Here is a 16,529-nt window from a genome sequence, read left to right on the forward strand (position 1 = left end):
AGCAGGGGTTTCTGCAGATGCGAGCGCCTCAATGCAGAAATGTGCTTCATTGCAATGAACACCTAGTTTTTGATGAGCATCAAGGAGCGGCGCTCAGAAGCCGAGCTTTTTGATAATCTTGAGCAGCCATTCCGAAGCAAATGACCTGGCATGAAAAATATAGGGGGCTTGTGCAAACATCTTTTGAAATGGAGTGTAGCTGTGATTTATTCTCAAGGAACATATTCTCTTACTGACTGAGTAAGATATTAAGTGTTTACTGCTGCTGCCTGATGTTGGTAGATGCTGTGTTCGTGTCTGCAGTGAAACATATTTGAATATTTTCCTACTTATTTGCCTACTTAAGTGACTTACTTGTTCACTTAAAATATGTCTTATTGTGCTTGTTACTTTTAGCCTTATGAACCACAAAGGGCTGCATTGCTCTTGTAGTAAAGAGTACTGAAGGGCATTGTATCAGCTCTGGCGTGGCTCTTGTAAGCACACTTTAACAGGATAAAATTTCTACATGCAGTTGATACTTTTTGTGCACCTTTTCTGTTTTATACCAGGTTTGTTGCCTAAATATGCCAGATTGTGATATTTTTAGCCATGGTACTACAAGCATTTCAGAATTAATAATTTTATTTTACTATTTAAGCTTCATGTATTTTTTTAGCTACTTGTTGCAGTTTGCACGCCTTGTCTCTTGTGCTGTTTGGGCCTCAGTACTCCTGGTTTTTGCTATTACAATTTTTTTATAACCATTTTTTTTCTAACATAAAATATTATTACTTGGTTAGCTGTCCTTCCATCTTTACCAAACCATATGATGTGATTCTGCCATAGTGGGTGGCATTTTTCCACTCTGGTACCAGGGTAATAGTTGCACAGTGTCCTAGCTGCTTATTGAGAGAGGCCATCAGAGCAGCATTTCAAGTTTTTTCCATGTTTGACAGTGTGAAATTTTGTTCAAAATGCTTGGATGAGTGAGCCTCTTCCACAATGAGCTAAGAGCTGAGGGAGACTAAAATGGCCTCCTACTGTTTCGTTTTCAATTGTAGCTTTTCCTTTTGTTTAGACCATACTAAGCATGATCAGTCAGTTTATGTGGCTTGGCCATGATATATGGTGAGGCCACCCAAAAATAATGAAAAATAATGTGTCTCTACAGTGGAAATGTGCCTTTTATTACAGCTTCAGGCAGCCTGCTTCAGCTTGTCCCTTCTCATGTGTGTGTATCTAATGGTTAATACAGCCAGGCTATGTTAATGAGAAGTACACACATTTTTTGTATGGGTTTGACCTGTATGGGTTTATGGGTTGTGCTGAGCACTTGTAGGCCCTTTCATCCATTTTTTTAAACATTTGTGCTGCTGGGTTTTTTTTTGAAGTGAGAATATGGGAATGGCTGAGGTATGTACTAGTGCCCCCAAAATAAAACGGTGCACGCAAACAAAATTTTGTTTCGTGCCACACTCTGCAAACGGATGCACGTGTGTATAGCTTGGGCACGTGTGGGACATCCTTATGCTCACTTGACACTCTTGGTGTTCGCCACATTAGCAGCCCGGACGAAAGCACTTTTTCCGCAGGCCTGTGCACCTCCGGGCTGATCTGATCGAAGGACATGAGTAGTCGCATTTTTCTGCACTGCCCTTCATCTTTAACTTCCCCATCTTCTTACTTGCTGGATAGCTGCCAGCCTGGCCGAAAAAACAATTATGGCTAGTTTATTTTCATCTGATCACCCTCTGAAATGAGAGCGCCCTGACCAAACTGCCCAATTCTTCCCAAGGACCAAGAGCACTTTTCCCCAACTTCATGTCGTCCGCAGAGATCATTCAGAAAAACTGCAAGGCATGTCTCATCATTCGCTGTTTCAAAGACCTTAACTGACACCATAGGCCAAGGATATAAGATTAAAAAAGTAGCATATGGAGACCTCTGTATGGAAGTTTGTTGTATCACAGTCAGTACAAGAAGTTTTCAGGAGTAACCGCTTTCAGAGATCTACCCATTGTGATTAGCTTAAACCAATCATTGAACACCGTTCATTGTGTCTCTTCTGGTATGACTTGAAGTACACAATCAAGAAAGAACTGAAAGAGCAAAACGTAACTAATGTATCTAGAATCAAAATATGGCGTGACAACAACGGATATTGAAACCAAGCACTTTGTCCTCACCTACGTGTTCAGTATACTTCGTGGCTTTGTGGAGGTTGGGTACACAAAAATCAGTCTTAGTCCTTACTTTCCAACCCACAACACTGCTTCAAACATCAAAAGCCTGGCCACTGTGCACAAAGCTGCCAAGACCAACTTGCTTGTACAAAGTGTGCCACTCATGAACATTCCATGGATGACTGAAGTTGAACCCCATCTTTGTGCGGACTGTGAAGTTAGCCGTGCGGCTTACTCACACACCTTCCATGTGTAGAAAAATATTATCACTCTCAGGACAAGAAAATTTCACCTTCAGTGAAGTGCGCGAGTGGCTTTGGTACTCAAAATTCAGCATATTCTGTTGTGGTGCAACAAGGCGCAACATCACAAAGGTGTTCGGCACCTACCCAGGCCATGCTCAATGAGATGGGCAGGTCTATCCGTGCCCTTGGTGGATTTAGGTAACGCTGCTCCACCACCCCCAAAGCAGGCTGCGCGAGCTACTCTGTGACTGAGAGCAATCAAGCCGGCTATGTGGAGGTGCTGCTACTGGGGTCAAAGGGGTGTTGGCACTCGGAGAATCTCTCTTAAAACCAAATATGAAGCAGTTGCGGTCACTGTGCTTCATTTCAAACGGTAACAGTATGAGCAGTTTGAACCTCGCTTAACTGTGAGGTTCAAACTGGGGATTTTAATGCCTACTTTCTTTTCTGGGGAAGTGAAAAAAACTGGCATCAGAGGCCGGATTTTAAAAGGTATTATTCCCTGCGTCAATGTCTGCCTTCTAAATACGGGACGGGCAAACATGCATACTACTTCCAAGCACTGAAAAATGTGCTGCCTAAACATATGTCCTTTTGTTTAAGTGTTTTTACCTTTTCTAAATCCTGGATAACCTTTATGGAAGTGATCATCTGTCGGTCATTACTAGCCTGGCATCTTCACCATAATCACCTTAAACAAGCCACACTATTGGAAGTTGAATTTGGCTGGCTGGGCAAGAAAAAGCCACCCTAGAGAACTTTTGAGACAGTCTTAGTGCCGATGAATTTAACAGTGTGTTCATAACATGCATCATTGCCACAGCTTACCAAGCCATTCCCCAGACCTGCAAAAGAATCGCAAGGTCTGTTATGCACAGTAATGCTAAGAAACAAAAATGGTAGGGGACACTTAAGCACCGCCTTTAAGGGTATGATGCTATAGCGTACGCTACCAGCCCACATATAAAAAGCCCTGCTCTAACCAAACCATATGAATAAACATGCCTGCGTGGCCTAAGGATAACGTGAGTGCAAGGGCAGGCTGATTCTGATATCACCCTCCCATTGCTTGGCACCTCCTGCCAAGCATGTCAGGCAACCCTACATCCAGTTAGTACTTGGCCACGTCAGCTGCCAGCTACCGCTTGCCAAGGCCATGCTCGTGATTTTTTGCTCGCAGCGCTAATGCTGGCGGGCAGCCGCCTATGCCAGATTTTCGGTGAACGGGGCGTTAAAGAAGAGGAAATTAAAGCTTTCGGGATTTTTCGTCGATACCCAACTCAGGAAAGCCTAATCAATTTTAAAGGGGCAAAGGTGAAAGCTTGAAATATCGATCAAAATGCTGGGAAAACTTCCTGGCTAGGTTGTGTGTCTCCCATGAACTGTTCCATAGCATAATATATATATATATATATATATATATATATATATATATATATATATATATATATATATATATATATATATATATATATAGAGCGAAGGGTACGCTTCATTTAAAGAAACATTTTATTAGACTCGACGTTTCGACCAGAAGCTGGCCTTCATCAGACTCCTGATGAAGGCCAGCTTCTGGTCGAAACGTCGAGTCTAATAAAATGTTTCTTTAAATGAAGCGTACCCTTCGCTCTATAATTTTTTAAGCGGCCAAGTACGTTAAATGTTCTCGCATCCTATATATATATATATAATATGTATATATGGGAGCAAATTCCTAAGCTTGATGGCAATTTCTCCCCATTTGAAGTTCCTTTTCTGACAACCACTAATAAACAAGTATTCATGAACAGGCCGACTTACTGGAGAGCAGTTCTCTTGTGTTTCTAGTTCCCTATACTATGCCAACTCTAGTACATGCATCTGGCATCTCATTATTATGGTTTGTAGTGGTAGCAGGTTCTTTGTAGTGAATCCATGTTGTCTGTATATGCCTAAGTAAAGCATGGCCTTCTTTGTGGTTTGGGTTATTAGCAAAAAATATTGAGTGAGCTATGCTGCTTCTTGCCACTTATTCAGTTGTAGATGTTTGTCTGTGTGCAGGTAAAGTTGCTCAGTATATATATATTTTTTCAAGACATTGAAAATGGTTGCGTTCACTACACTGACTTGGAGTCTGGGTGCAGTGCACAAAAGCGGAGGCTTCACAAGTCTGTGTTTGTGAGTGCGGGAAAATGTAGTGTTTTATACTTGTATTTGTAGCATTTGGAAAATGAAAATTTTGCCTGTTTACCTGTCACTCCTTTTGGAAGTTTTCTTGGTGTGAAAATGTCGCACCCATTTGTTTAACTCCGGAGTCTATGGAGTAGGCTTCGTCTTTTTAAAAAAAAATTTTTTTCACTGTGTATTTGGTTACATCTTGAAGTGCATTCATACTTGGGAGTCACAATGGTCAAAATGTGATGAGTCTGAAAGTGACAGTGGTGAGGCGTGTTTTCGCTACTGGACTTTTGCAGCCTTGGGATGAGCTACAAAGCTTCTCTATCAGTGAGCATTGCGTAGACCCAAAATACGACATGCCTGTTTTATATCCAGCTTTGCACTGCTCACAACACCTGTGCCGATGCCCTACTGCAATGGCTCGGTAGTTAGCCCAGTCAACTACTGAGATAGAAAACTAGAGTTCAGTCCCGGCTGCAGCAGTCTTCCAGTGAAACTGTGTGATGTCAATGCACATTAAAGGACTATAGGGGGTCAAAATTATCTGAAGCCCTCAACTATGGCTTGCCTGACAGTCTGCATTGCTTTGAGACATTAAAGCCTTAAACTAAACCGATACCAATGGTTTTCATTTCAAATAAGACCTTTAGAGCAGCACCTAGGTTATGCTTGCCAGTGTAAACATTGGCAGTGATGAGCCACTTCTTAGTTATGCATTACAGTCAGTCTCCAGTTTATTTCTGCAGGCTTGCTTGGCTGTCATGGAAACTGCTCCTAAACAACAGCTGCTTATGTGTTCATTAACACGTGAGCTCCTAGACAACAAATGCTTATATGTTCATAACCTTGGTGTAGAATATATGTTTTACTTATGCTAGTCTGTATCTTGCTAACTGCACTTTTGAAGTGTGCAAATTTTGGCTTCAGTGGTTAAGCCAGCACTGATTGCGTAATTTGTACTTTAAAGGTATGCTGAACAAATATCCCAGAATATTGAGAAAGCACCACAATTGCATTCTTAAGACACAATTACACTAGTACATGCACATAATTCGGGTTAGTTTTTACTGGATGGCTGTATTTTTGACGTTTTCTGAGTGGTGCCGGGTCAGAGGAAGCGCGCTCCCGACTGTGAGCCGGCGGGTGTGAAATCACATTTACCCTCAGCAACGTCATAGCCCCGCGATCCCGCCACCCCCGCACCTGAAGTTGGTTGAATGGCTACACGCAGTGTTGGTTCCCCCGCTTCGCGCTGTGCACAATGCTGCAAAGTGTGGAATGCTGCATACTAGAGAGGTTGAGGGAGACGTGTACGGAGGGCGCGTATTGCGAACAATTGTTTGCGCGCTGGGAGGGAAAGATGCATTGTGCACAGGCATATAAGCAGCAAAAAAAGAAAAAAAAAAGAAAGTGTTTATGCGTTTTGTGAGTGCCACAGGGGAAAGGAAAAATGAACAGGTGCGACCGCTCGCGATGGGGGTGGCTAGGGAGGCATGAGGGAGGCTGGTAAATGTAACGTGATATCCGTTTTTTTTTTTTTCCAGAGCTTTCACAGGAGCCCGTTAGGTGCGGCGATTTGAGAAATATTCATTAAAATACTTGCTTTCCGCTCATTTCTGTTCATAAAGTAGATTGTTTTGGTCACTCCCAATGCGATAGCTGCCATCTGTGCTGGAAATCTCGGCGGCAATTTTTTTATTCAGTATACCTTTAAATGTAAGGGATGATGCTGTCTATTCATTCTTTAATTGTTAATTTTTTTTGTGGCGTGATCAAACTTATTATTTATTTTTGCCTGTGTGCTGCTAAAAGAATATGTTTAACTGCACAGCTCACTAGCACTTCTCTGCTGAGGCTATGGGAGTGACTCCCATCTGCGGTGGTCTCATGGAGGCGAAATTTAAAAATGCTCGTATACTATCAATGCACAGTAAAGAATCTTTGATGTTCAGAATTAATCTAGAGCACTCCAATGCTGCATCCATCTTAGCCCGAGTCCAGCATCAGGGCATAAAACTTCAGGTGGTCGAAATTTTTGGAGGTTTCTACTATGGTGTCCTTCATAGCCAATTTCTTTGGGATGTTAAACCCTACAAACCAAACCAGGCCAATTTATGATGATGGCATGGTTTTATTTATTTATTTGTACAAGTTTTGATAGCACCCTTCTGGGCATTAAGTGCAGGTGGAAAGTGAAACATAATGTACAGTGGTCATTCCTTAAGAGGGAATGCACAGAATACATCCATAATGCAAATGTACGGAGCCGTGGTGGTACAGTGGTTAGGGTGCTTGGCTACTGTGCTCAAGACTATGGGATTGAATCTCGGCCGCTGCAGCCTCTTTTCAATGGAGGCAAGAAGCAAGGCGCCCGTATGCTGTGCGATGTTGGGGCACGTTAAAGAACCCCAGGTGGTCGAAATTTCCGGAGCCCTCCACTACGGCGTCTCATAACCTGAGCCACTTTGGGACTTAAACCCCTCAAACGAAACGAAAGATAATGCAAATGAGAAACAAATTATAAAACACTTCAGCGATATAACAGTGATGGGCAGTTTGCAATATAAAAAATGCATGTATAATGAAACTGAAAGACACTGCAACTATTAAATTGTGTTAAGATTTAGAAATATGGCCATGTAGCTGTGTGAAAGGGGACGATGGAGGCTTAGTGATAGCTTGGTACAGCAAGATTTTGTCTTGTCAAGTGCAGGGGAAAAGGAAAATTTGAAAAAATGAATTGGGGAATTATACTGTCATAATTTCATGTTGTCGGCCACGCGGGCGGACATGAAAGCTGACCTCTTTAGCCAAGTTTCACCATTAGTTCTTTTTTTTGTTTAGAATGTTAAAAAGCAATGGTAGACGTAAGTAGTTACACCTCTCAGAATAAGGGCCACCCCAGTCGTTTCACAGTATTAGGTGACCAGTTTTGCGAAATCAGTAGTCACCCATCGCAGATCGAGTGGCATGCTTCTATGCACGCTCTAGCATATGTATTTTCTTTTTCATTGCCAAGTTCCATATCCTGCATGTACACTCCTAAGATCAGAGGTGCATTTGTGATATACAAGATTTGTTTTTACCGTAGTGGAATCTGTATGAAGTTGCGACACAAGAAATTAGCACCTGGCTAGCCTTTGCCATTAAGTACTTCATGAGCATTTTAGGACACGGTGCTCGAAAAAGTTGGCAGTTGTTTAGTCTTAGCTAAGTGCAAAATTTATGTGTTAAGGCACACTTCATGCATGAGCTTAGATAGGCCTGTTAGGCTTAGTTAAACCTAACCAAGCTTAATTAGGTTTAGGAAGATATAATGGTGGCCAGTGTGTGTTCAGACAGCAACATTATACTGCAACATGACCTTACAGACCTTTAAGCTTAAGAAGGTATAATTATGCCAGTGTGTATTCAGACTTCATTTCCTAACTTGTGCTTGGTTAGTTCTAATTAGCTTTTTCATTGAGTAACCATGCATAGTAAGGCTAGGCTTATTATGCCATATGAACACTTGGGTAGATGGATTCGGTAAGTTGGGGAATCCATTGTGCTAGGCTAGAAGTGCTTTCACACTAAAATAATTCGTAAGTGTTTAAACTCTGTCACAACGGACAAAGGAATATGAACAATTGGATAATAATCAAAGACTGTTTTTAAAAGGACAGAACGCTGGCCAGAATATCCCATGAGATAATGGTGGAAATGAAAAACTCTTGCCTCACATAGTACAGATCGAGCATTACAATTGAAAATTACATAAAAACAACTAAGGCAACTTCTTGCAGAAAAACGTTGTTACTATCACTGTAGTACCCCACATGACCACATTTCAAGACAATAGCACTGATTTTCACAAGTGCACATTGTTCTTTTTTCTCCTAGGAGTAGTGCTTGTCATGTTTTAATTATATTTTACTCTCTCCAGTATGCCCTTAGATAAAAAAATTACAGGGCTTTTTAGATGTCTCTTAAGAGGAGAATAGTGAAAACCTACCCTTCCTCTCCTATCATTTGCCTCTCATTAGTGTTCGTTGCGGTACTACATATAATTATAGTTAGTTTAAGGAAAGGAAAGGTGCCGTATCTGTCACCTTTTCTCCTGCAAGCGTAAGTTTGGACAGTACATCATCGCTCCTCTCGCGGGGCGTTCCTTGGCGCACGTTCAAGTGTGGAATTGCAGATGGCAGGAACTCTAGATAAGAACACATCTCGCGGAATATGACAAATCTCGCGCGCAATTCTCGCGCACGGGATTTTGTTCCATGAGCCTAGAAAGGCTTTCGCCTTAAAACCACCCCTCTTTTCGCATCGTCAGTGACATGTTTTCAACCTTTGTCACTAGATGGCGTCACAGTGTTTTTAATAGCTTTGATGAAGCAGTGACTAGGACCTACTTCTAATGTCGACGAGGTGAACGTTTCGAGGCTTATGCCTTGTGAAAACTGGAGTGAACGCTGTCTGGTGGGTGAAATTTGTGGAAAAAGGACTGAGCACTATGTCTGGTGGGTGAAATTTATGTGTGTTTTCGGTACATCTTTTTCTTTCGACCGCCAGTAATCATCGCAGCCGCTGCTCGTGGTTTCCAGCATCGGGCTACATGAAAGGCGCATGTACTGATCGAAAAATTCTTGGTAAAATTCTTCTACAGAGTTTCTACCAAAACCGGTATGGAAGGGAGCACTTTAGACATTATAAACCTTTTCATCGAGCAAAGGAGACATCAGAAAGCCTTCTTTCCGGACTGCAGAAAAACCGGTTCTGCGGCGGCTTCTACATGCTAACGCCAAGCGCAAAATGCAGTCCATAGAGCTATATGGCGGTGGATTGCTCCGAAAAACATTTGATGCCTGAATTCCAGTGTTCTGTTTGATTCACATGACGGACCATCGGTTCGCAGGACGCATAGTACGTGTTCACACGTCACTACTATGTGAGGCATGCTATCGGGCACATGTAGGAGCACAATTACTTATAGTGCGCAGGAGCACCAAACAGGATGATGGGCACTGTAATAGGTAATTGAGCTCCTATATGTTTCTCGCGTCTCAAATTGGTGGAGGCAACAGTAGGATCACAATTATCAATTGTAGTGCACTCAAGAGCACAATTATAGTGTGCATGATCCTGAATGGGGCAAGACCAGGGAAGGGGTTTGGGAAGGGTTTTCCTGGAGCCACTCAGACTATAAGGGACACTGTAGTAGTGGAGGGCTTTAGAAATTTCAATCACCCTTGGTTCTTCGGCCTGCACTGATACCACACAGTAGTGGGGTGCATGTGTTGTCTTCATGGAAATGCAGCAGCCAGGATTGAACCTGTATCTTTGGGGTCAGCAGTCATGGGACAGATTTATGTTGAATGAGCAGTACTGTTTCAATAGAGAAGTGGTTCCTGTATTGGTTAATTTAGGACATGAGGTTGTTTGTTTGAAAGCAGTTTGGCAGATGCACAGGATGCAACTTCTTTTTTGGAACTATGCGTTTGTATGTTTCCTTTTTGCATGGAGTTTTCTAATGAAATGTCTTCAACAAAGAGGTCACAGCAATGTTGCATACAAAGTTCCTGCTGAAATGATTTATTATTTCTTTTACAGATAGAGCTTTTACAAGTGTACTGTGTAGTGCTGTTTTTGTTTCTTTACAACATTGGAAGTTTGTTTTATGTGCGTGCCAATGAAAAAGTGCTGACTTGATCTTTTAAAAATTTCTTGCTGCTTTATTTGTTCTACTTAATGTGTATTTGGGTTAGAATGCCAAAGTATCACTGACTTTGTTGTAATAAAGTGGTAGTATACTGCTACTGTAAGGGACTGTCACATTCAGTAGTGCTTTTTTATGTGAAATTATTTAACTTGCCGGGCACCAGGTTTTACCATGACATAGTTTTATTGAAAGTGTAAGAGCTGCATTTGTGTTTCTGGAAGTGAAGCTACCTGTGCTGTTATATTGCTTTTAATGTGAAAGTGTTAAAGGCTTCCTTCTCCAGAAAATCTGGCACCAGTGTTATGAGAGAAAAATTATGTGCATTCTTCTGGCAGGTGACATGCCAGGCACTGATTACTGATTGGTCAGTGGGCTGTGTGACATAATGAGGCAACATAACATGGCTAAGTTGCCTGGAGCTGCCAACTCTGTCTTCTCCTTTGGGATGAGAGGGTGAGGTGGGAACCAAGGAGTATCAGTAAGAAGAGCCAGCTGACAGGAGCCGTTAACACTGTCACGTTATACTTTTAAAGGTGGAACTTAAGTGTCCCACAAATTTTTCATGAACATATTAATGAGAAGTTCGGGTTAGGATAGCATGTGTATTAAGCTTGCATATTTAAGCCGGCAATCTAGCACATATGATGCTTGTCTAACTTGTGTACCATAATACTTAAGTTCCCTTGGTGTGTTTGTGGGGCACCTACTACTGTTTTTCCAGAATACAATTACACTTCAGCCTGGCATGATGCGTGGGACATTGCTCGTGAAGACTGAAAATGGGCAGCTCCAGGTTGTGAATGTGGCTCCGAGCCTGCCGCCTAACTCAACAGCTGCAACAATGTCAGGAGCACCCACTTATCGGCTTCAGTCTGTCCAGGTAGGTGGCTTTGGTTCTCTTCATACTACCATAGCAATTGCATGCTTGGGCCGAGTAACTTTTTTGACCCTGTTACCACAGTTGTTTTGTATTTTCCGGGGAGTGTGTCCAGCCGAAGTTGAGTTTTGATATTGAGTGTGCAAGCTGCTAGCTCTAATGAGAGCATGTTTGTGTTACTGCATCAATGTGCTTGCATTACTGTCATGCATTCATTGCACCTATACCATGAAGTTCAGAAGCATGGAGGCTATTGGTGCATGGCAGCTTATGTCATGTTATATATATATTTTTTTAACAGCATGCTTTAGATTCTTATTTGGTCATATATTGTACTATTTCGGTGATGTCATTTAGTCTGGTGCATTGCATGAGCACTTCTTGATTCGAGTGGGGCTAGAATTTCTTGCATTTCAGTGTTTAAAATTACCAAGTCTGTTACATCAATGGTTTTGCATCATTGTTTGTTTCTGGCAGCGAAGCTAGGCTTGTAACAGTTTCCTTGTGATCCATATTTAAGCGTGTTGATAGGCTTTGTGTGATATCTGGCTTTCATTATCCATCCTTTTCATCATCATTGTTGGTTACATCTCTTATTAGTAGTATATTTATATACCTCTAAAGCTTTTGGTTTGGCTAGCAGGCTTCTCTTTGAGAGCAGTGAAGCTAGAGGACTAACGTATGTGCCACCCGCTTTTTTGCCAAAGCCATAGATAATGGGTTTCTTCTTTGTGAGCTTTGATTGTATCTGCTTGGAATGACCACAATATTCAGTGTTGTATAAATAACTAAGTTGCTAAGCATTGGAAATGAATACTTTTCTTTTCTAGGATTCCTTCAATGGTTTTCAGTCAGGATAATTGAATCCTTGCTTTCACTCTATTTGGAAGCAAGGAGTGGATGAAACTGCTCTCAAGAAAACCAGTTATCCACATTCAACTTTACTGGCTAAATTAAATCTTGTTAAAATGGGAGGGGGGAGGTAGGAAATGTGTACTAAATTGACCTCCATGTCCAATCATTCTAGTGCTGTTGTGCTAATAAATTTTGTAGGGCAGAGTCTTTTGTTGGCTGTATATAGGGATAAGGGCTTGTAGGCACATGTTGTTCAGGAAATCTATAAATCGCAAACTCTTCTTGTGAGATGTGTATGGAGTTCTTTAACCTTCTTAGTCTTATTCCTATATCCTAATATATTATTTTGTCTGACAATTACAACTCCTGTGTAATTTTGTGTTTATTGCAAATGTAAGCGTAAACTTTCTTGACCAGAGGGCTACCTTATTTTCTTTTTCAATAAATAAATGCCATCATGAACTCGTTTGTCTATTGCTGGATAATGTGGAATAGTTCAGTTCAGTTCAGTCGTTCAGTCGTGTCCGACTCTTCGTGACCCTATGGACCATATCACGCCACGCTTTCCAGTCTCTCACTACCTTTCTAACATCACATAACTTCATCTGCAGCGCCTCGAGGATGCCATCTAACTACCGCGTTCGCTGCCTACCCCTTCTCCGGTGACCCTCAACCTTTCCCAACATCAAATCTTTCTCCAGCGACTCCTCTCTTCTCATCAGATGACCAAAGTAGCTGAGCTTTAACTTTAGAATTTGACCCTCCAATGAGCAGTCAGGGTTTATGGTCCACAATATCGACTGATTTGATCTTCTGGCAGTCCAAGGAACTCTCAAGAGTCTCTGCCAGCACCACAATTCAAACGCGTCAATTCTTCGGCGGTCAGCCTTCTTCACAGTCCAACTCTCGCATCCATACATCACAACATTTTGTCAGAACTCTCTGCCGTGACCTGTCTATCTTGGGTGGCCCTACACAGCAGAGCTCACGACTTCATCGAGTTTCGCAAGCCCCTCCGCCACGATAAGGCAGTGATCCATGAAGGGGGTGGAATAGTTACTTCCTATTAATTGTGCAAATTTGTGGCTTTAGTGCTTGTAAAATATTGCATGGCAGAGTGTGCTGACCAACACTAATTGTAACAAACGTGCTAGTTGCCTCCCTAGTCTCTGATAAAACTTGACCAGTTTTGGGGCTACCATTTATTAACTCCTTAACATTTAATTATGTGTTTGTGTACATTTACCTTGTAGTGCTCTTTAGCCTTTACCTCTGACAGGAAGGTTTTATTTTTCTTTAGAGCATTGCCAGTGCTACAGCTACTCTTGTTTTTATTGACTAGTTGTTCTGAATGATAACCTTGACAGATGGTTTAAATTTAGTTTAAATTGAAATGACCTTCTTATAGGTGCGATAACAGGGGACAAATTTATATTTAAGGCAAAAGTGCTTATTTAAAATTGGTAAGGAAATTAACTTGACCAAGTAGCAGTGTGCTTTGTTGAAGGCCACCCACAGTGGTTGCTGAGCTCTGCTCTGAAAGTACTGCATGAGCCTGACCTCGCAATCTAACCACAGTCACTTGTGCAGAGGCTTGCATATTTTTGACATGGAGTGTACAGCTGTTAAAGAATTGCCCACTTTAATGTGTGTATAAGGTCTTTAGCAAGTTTATGTGTTGTGATGAAAGTTACGTGCATTTTAAGGCGTTCAGAAATAATATGACTAGTACAGCTCTCACTACACCTACTTTAAGGTTTCTTACAGCAAGGCCCTACCATGCATGCATCACACAGTATAAAATGTCTCTGGCTATTACATTTGACTCATTGATGGCTGTGCATGTACGACCACAAAGCAGCCATAACTGTGCCTGCCCTCTGCATTCATCCAAACGGAAACATAATTTCTTTTAGTTTTGCATTTGCTTTGTTTCTAAAAAAGATATAAGCTGTGCTTCATAGGCGCTGTTTAACTGTTACTGTGTTACTGACAGTGTCATAAAGTGTTGGTAAAAATATGACCATCTTAATGCTCTATTTGGGGCTTTGGTTCATAATTTTAGTGCTAGCTTTATTTTTTGCAAGCTGTCTTGTGGCAGGTTGCTTTTGCACAGTAGTGCATACTACAGTCAGATTATACAAGTTGATCGTTGTGTACTTGGTACACAATGCAGCTTTTGATGCACTTGAAGATGCAGCTGCAAACGAGCATTAATGGTATATAAGCATGTGGGCATTAATAGTACTTGTGTAAACCTGCGAAAATTGGAGCTAAAGCTGTTCTTGTGTGTTTAATGATGCAGTGCAATGACTGCTACTTATGTTATGTGAAGCCCCGGTCGTGATGTGAAGCTATCGTGCAATGTGTTTTTGCCATTAGCTAATCATGGGTTATGATGTCATCATGCGTGATACCCTGCATGGATTTAACCATGTTTGGTGGTGTGGGGGGAATGTTCTTCTTCTTTTTTTTTTATGTGTGGAAATTTAGATTCAGTTTCTGTGGTGGGTGTACGCATGGCAGGTCGAACAAAAGTTCACTAATTCAATACCAGCCACTTTGGATTTTAAACGTAAGAGTTGCTTTGTATACACCAGCTTGATAGGAACGTGGTATGGCTGCTCAGTGATATATTTTGGGCATAGCCTTCTTCCGTAGTATGAATGACTAACTATTTTGTTTTATATATAAGTGCAAAACAATGATATTATATAAATAATATTTCAGTTTGTACCGTGCTTTGAATTGCATGATGTCTTGGCTACATGAGCAAACAATTTTTAAGGCGCTCCGCCGCAGTGGCTCAGTGGTTCGGTCACTTGACTGCTGAACCCAAGGAAGCGGGATCGAATTCTGGTCACAGCGGCCGCTTTTGATGAAGGCGAAAAGCAAGGCGCCCATGTGTTGTGCGATGTCAGTGCACGTTAAAGAACCCCAGGTGGTCGAAACTTCCAGAGCCCTCCACTACAGCGTCTCTCATAGCTTGAGTCCCTTTGTGACGTTAAATCCTATGAACAAAAAGATTTGAAGGCAGAGCAGAGGCTGCTGCATTGGTTAGAGTAGCACTAAAGGGTCAGTTTGTACCGGCGACCTCCTAATGTACATTTTTCCTTTTGCTTCCGTGTGACTTAGCAGCTGGCAAGGGATTATCATTACCACTGTGGCTGTAACTGTAGTGTATGCTGGGTGTCGGGCTTAGGTTTCTGGTCTTCTAATATTTTAGATTGAGAAAAAATGAATACATGTAATTGAGGTAATTCAGTGTGTGGTGGTTGCAAAAATGCTAAAGTCATGTTGGATGAGGGAAAAATTATGTTACATCATGTAGTACCAGTGGGCTAGCATTGACTGTTATTTATAGCCATGGTTGTGCAGAAGATGCCCACAAGGTAAACAGTATTTAATACTGCCATCACAAGAGTATTAAAACTTGATTTGCTTTTTCTATTTCTGCATTGGTTCCCATTTATGTAAGCAAGAATTGCCTGTACATTTGAATAAATTCTGTGCAATTTAGAACAGGAATAAAAGACAGGCAGGCAGCCTTTTGACAAGCAAAGGAATTTGCTTCTGTCCTCATTTTGAATTAGCCTTCATGTTGCACCTTATGCAACAATTTGAGCTGCGTACATTCTGGAGAAGGAGGTCATTTCACCGGCGTATTACAAAATTTTATGAATGAATGCTAAGGATAATTTTATTTATTACTTCTGCGCTTGCAAAGAGTGGATTTCAGCAATATTATAATATTTAATGTGTGCTTAATCACCCATTTAATGAAAACTTTTTTGTACATGCAGCCATTTCTTTGCACTCTAAACATGCTGCTGGCATAACTGCAGAAACTGTGAGGAATGGAAGGAGGAGTGTGGGTTGTGTCATTTCTTTTCTTATGGAAGCTACATGTTTAGGCTGCATCTGGTCGTTTCAGTTATTAGCCTCTTGCACAGTTGTCCACGAACTGTCTCGAGGGTTTTGAGGACACATTCAGGTGTGTCAAAGACAATCGCCGCTGCTTTATTGACTCAAAGTTTTGATAAAGCATTAATGTACGCCATATCTCATCTGAAAAAAAAAAAAAAAAAAAAAAAGGGCAGTGGGTGTCACCTGGAAGCCCAGACAGCTTGTGTAATAATGCCAACTTACTGCTTAGCTACAGGCTTAGCTTAATGATTGAAATTAAACTTACTACCGCCTACTAAACTGACATGATAAGAATAAAGTAAGTTTGATTATTAGATCGCGCATGTATCTCAGTGTCATGCATATCATTGGTCTGGAGCAAGTCCAGTAGGTCCAGTAATCACATGTTCGTATTTATTATTATTTTATTATTTATTTATTGCTACTGTCAGCCGTAAGGCCGTTACAGGGTGAATACAAATACATGTAATTAAGGAACACACAGCCACAAGTACAACCTTATACACTTCTAGAAAAATCAATTCAAAAATGACAAAACCGTCCCGCTTTGCAGATACAGGACTTTAGTACAACACTGGCAAACAAAATATTCACTGAATAAT

General features: G+C 41.3%; 1 protein-coding gene across 6 annotated transcripts in view; it reads left to right on the forward strand.

Annotated features, from left to right (window-relative positions):
* LOC146205356 (transcription initiation factor TFIID subunit 4-like) overlaps positions 1 to 16,529 on the forward strand; it is a 90,804-nt gene that overhangs the window by 20,729 nt on the left and 53,546 nt on the right. For all 6 annotated transcript variants that reach the window (XM_084590014.1, XM_084590016.1, XM_084590018.1 and 3 more), the window contains one exon: positions 10,990 to 11,148. In XM_084590014.1, the coding sequence (XP_084446140.1) occupies positions 10,990 to 11,148 (159 nt within the window). The remainder of the gene's footprint in view (positions 1 to 10,989; positions 11,149 to 16,529) is intronic.

This window comes from Amblyomma maculatum, chromosome 1 (genome assembly GCF_055883805.1).
Source record: "Amblyomma maculatum isolate TAMU_Amacu chromosome 1, ASM5588380v1, whole genome shotgun sequence".
Classification (NCBI taxonomy): domain Eukaryota; kingdom Metazoa; phylum Arthropoda; class Arachnida; order Ixodida; family Ixodidae; genus Amblyomma; species Amblyomma maculatum.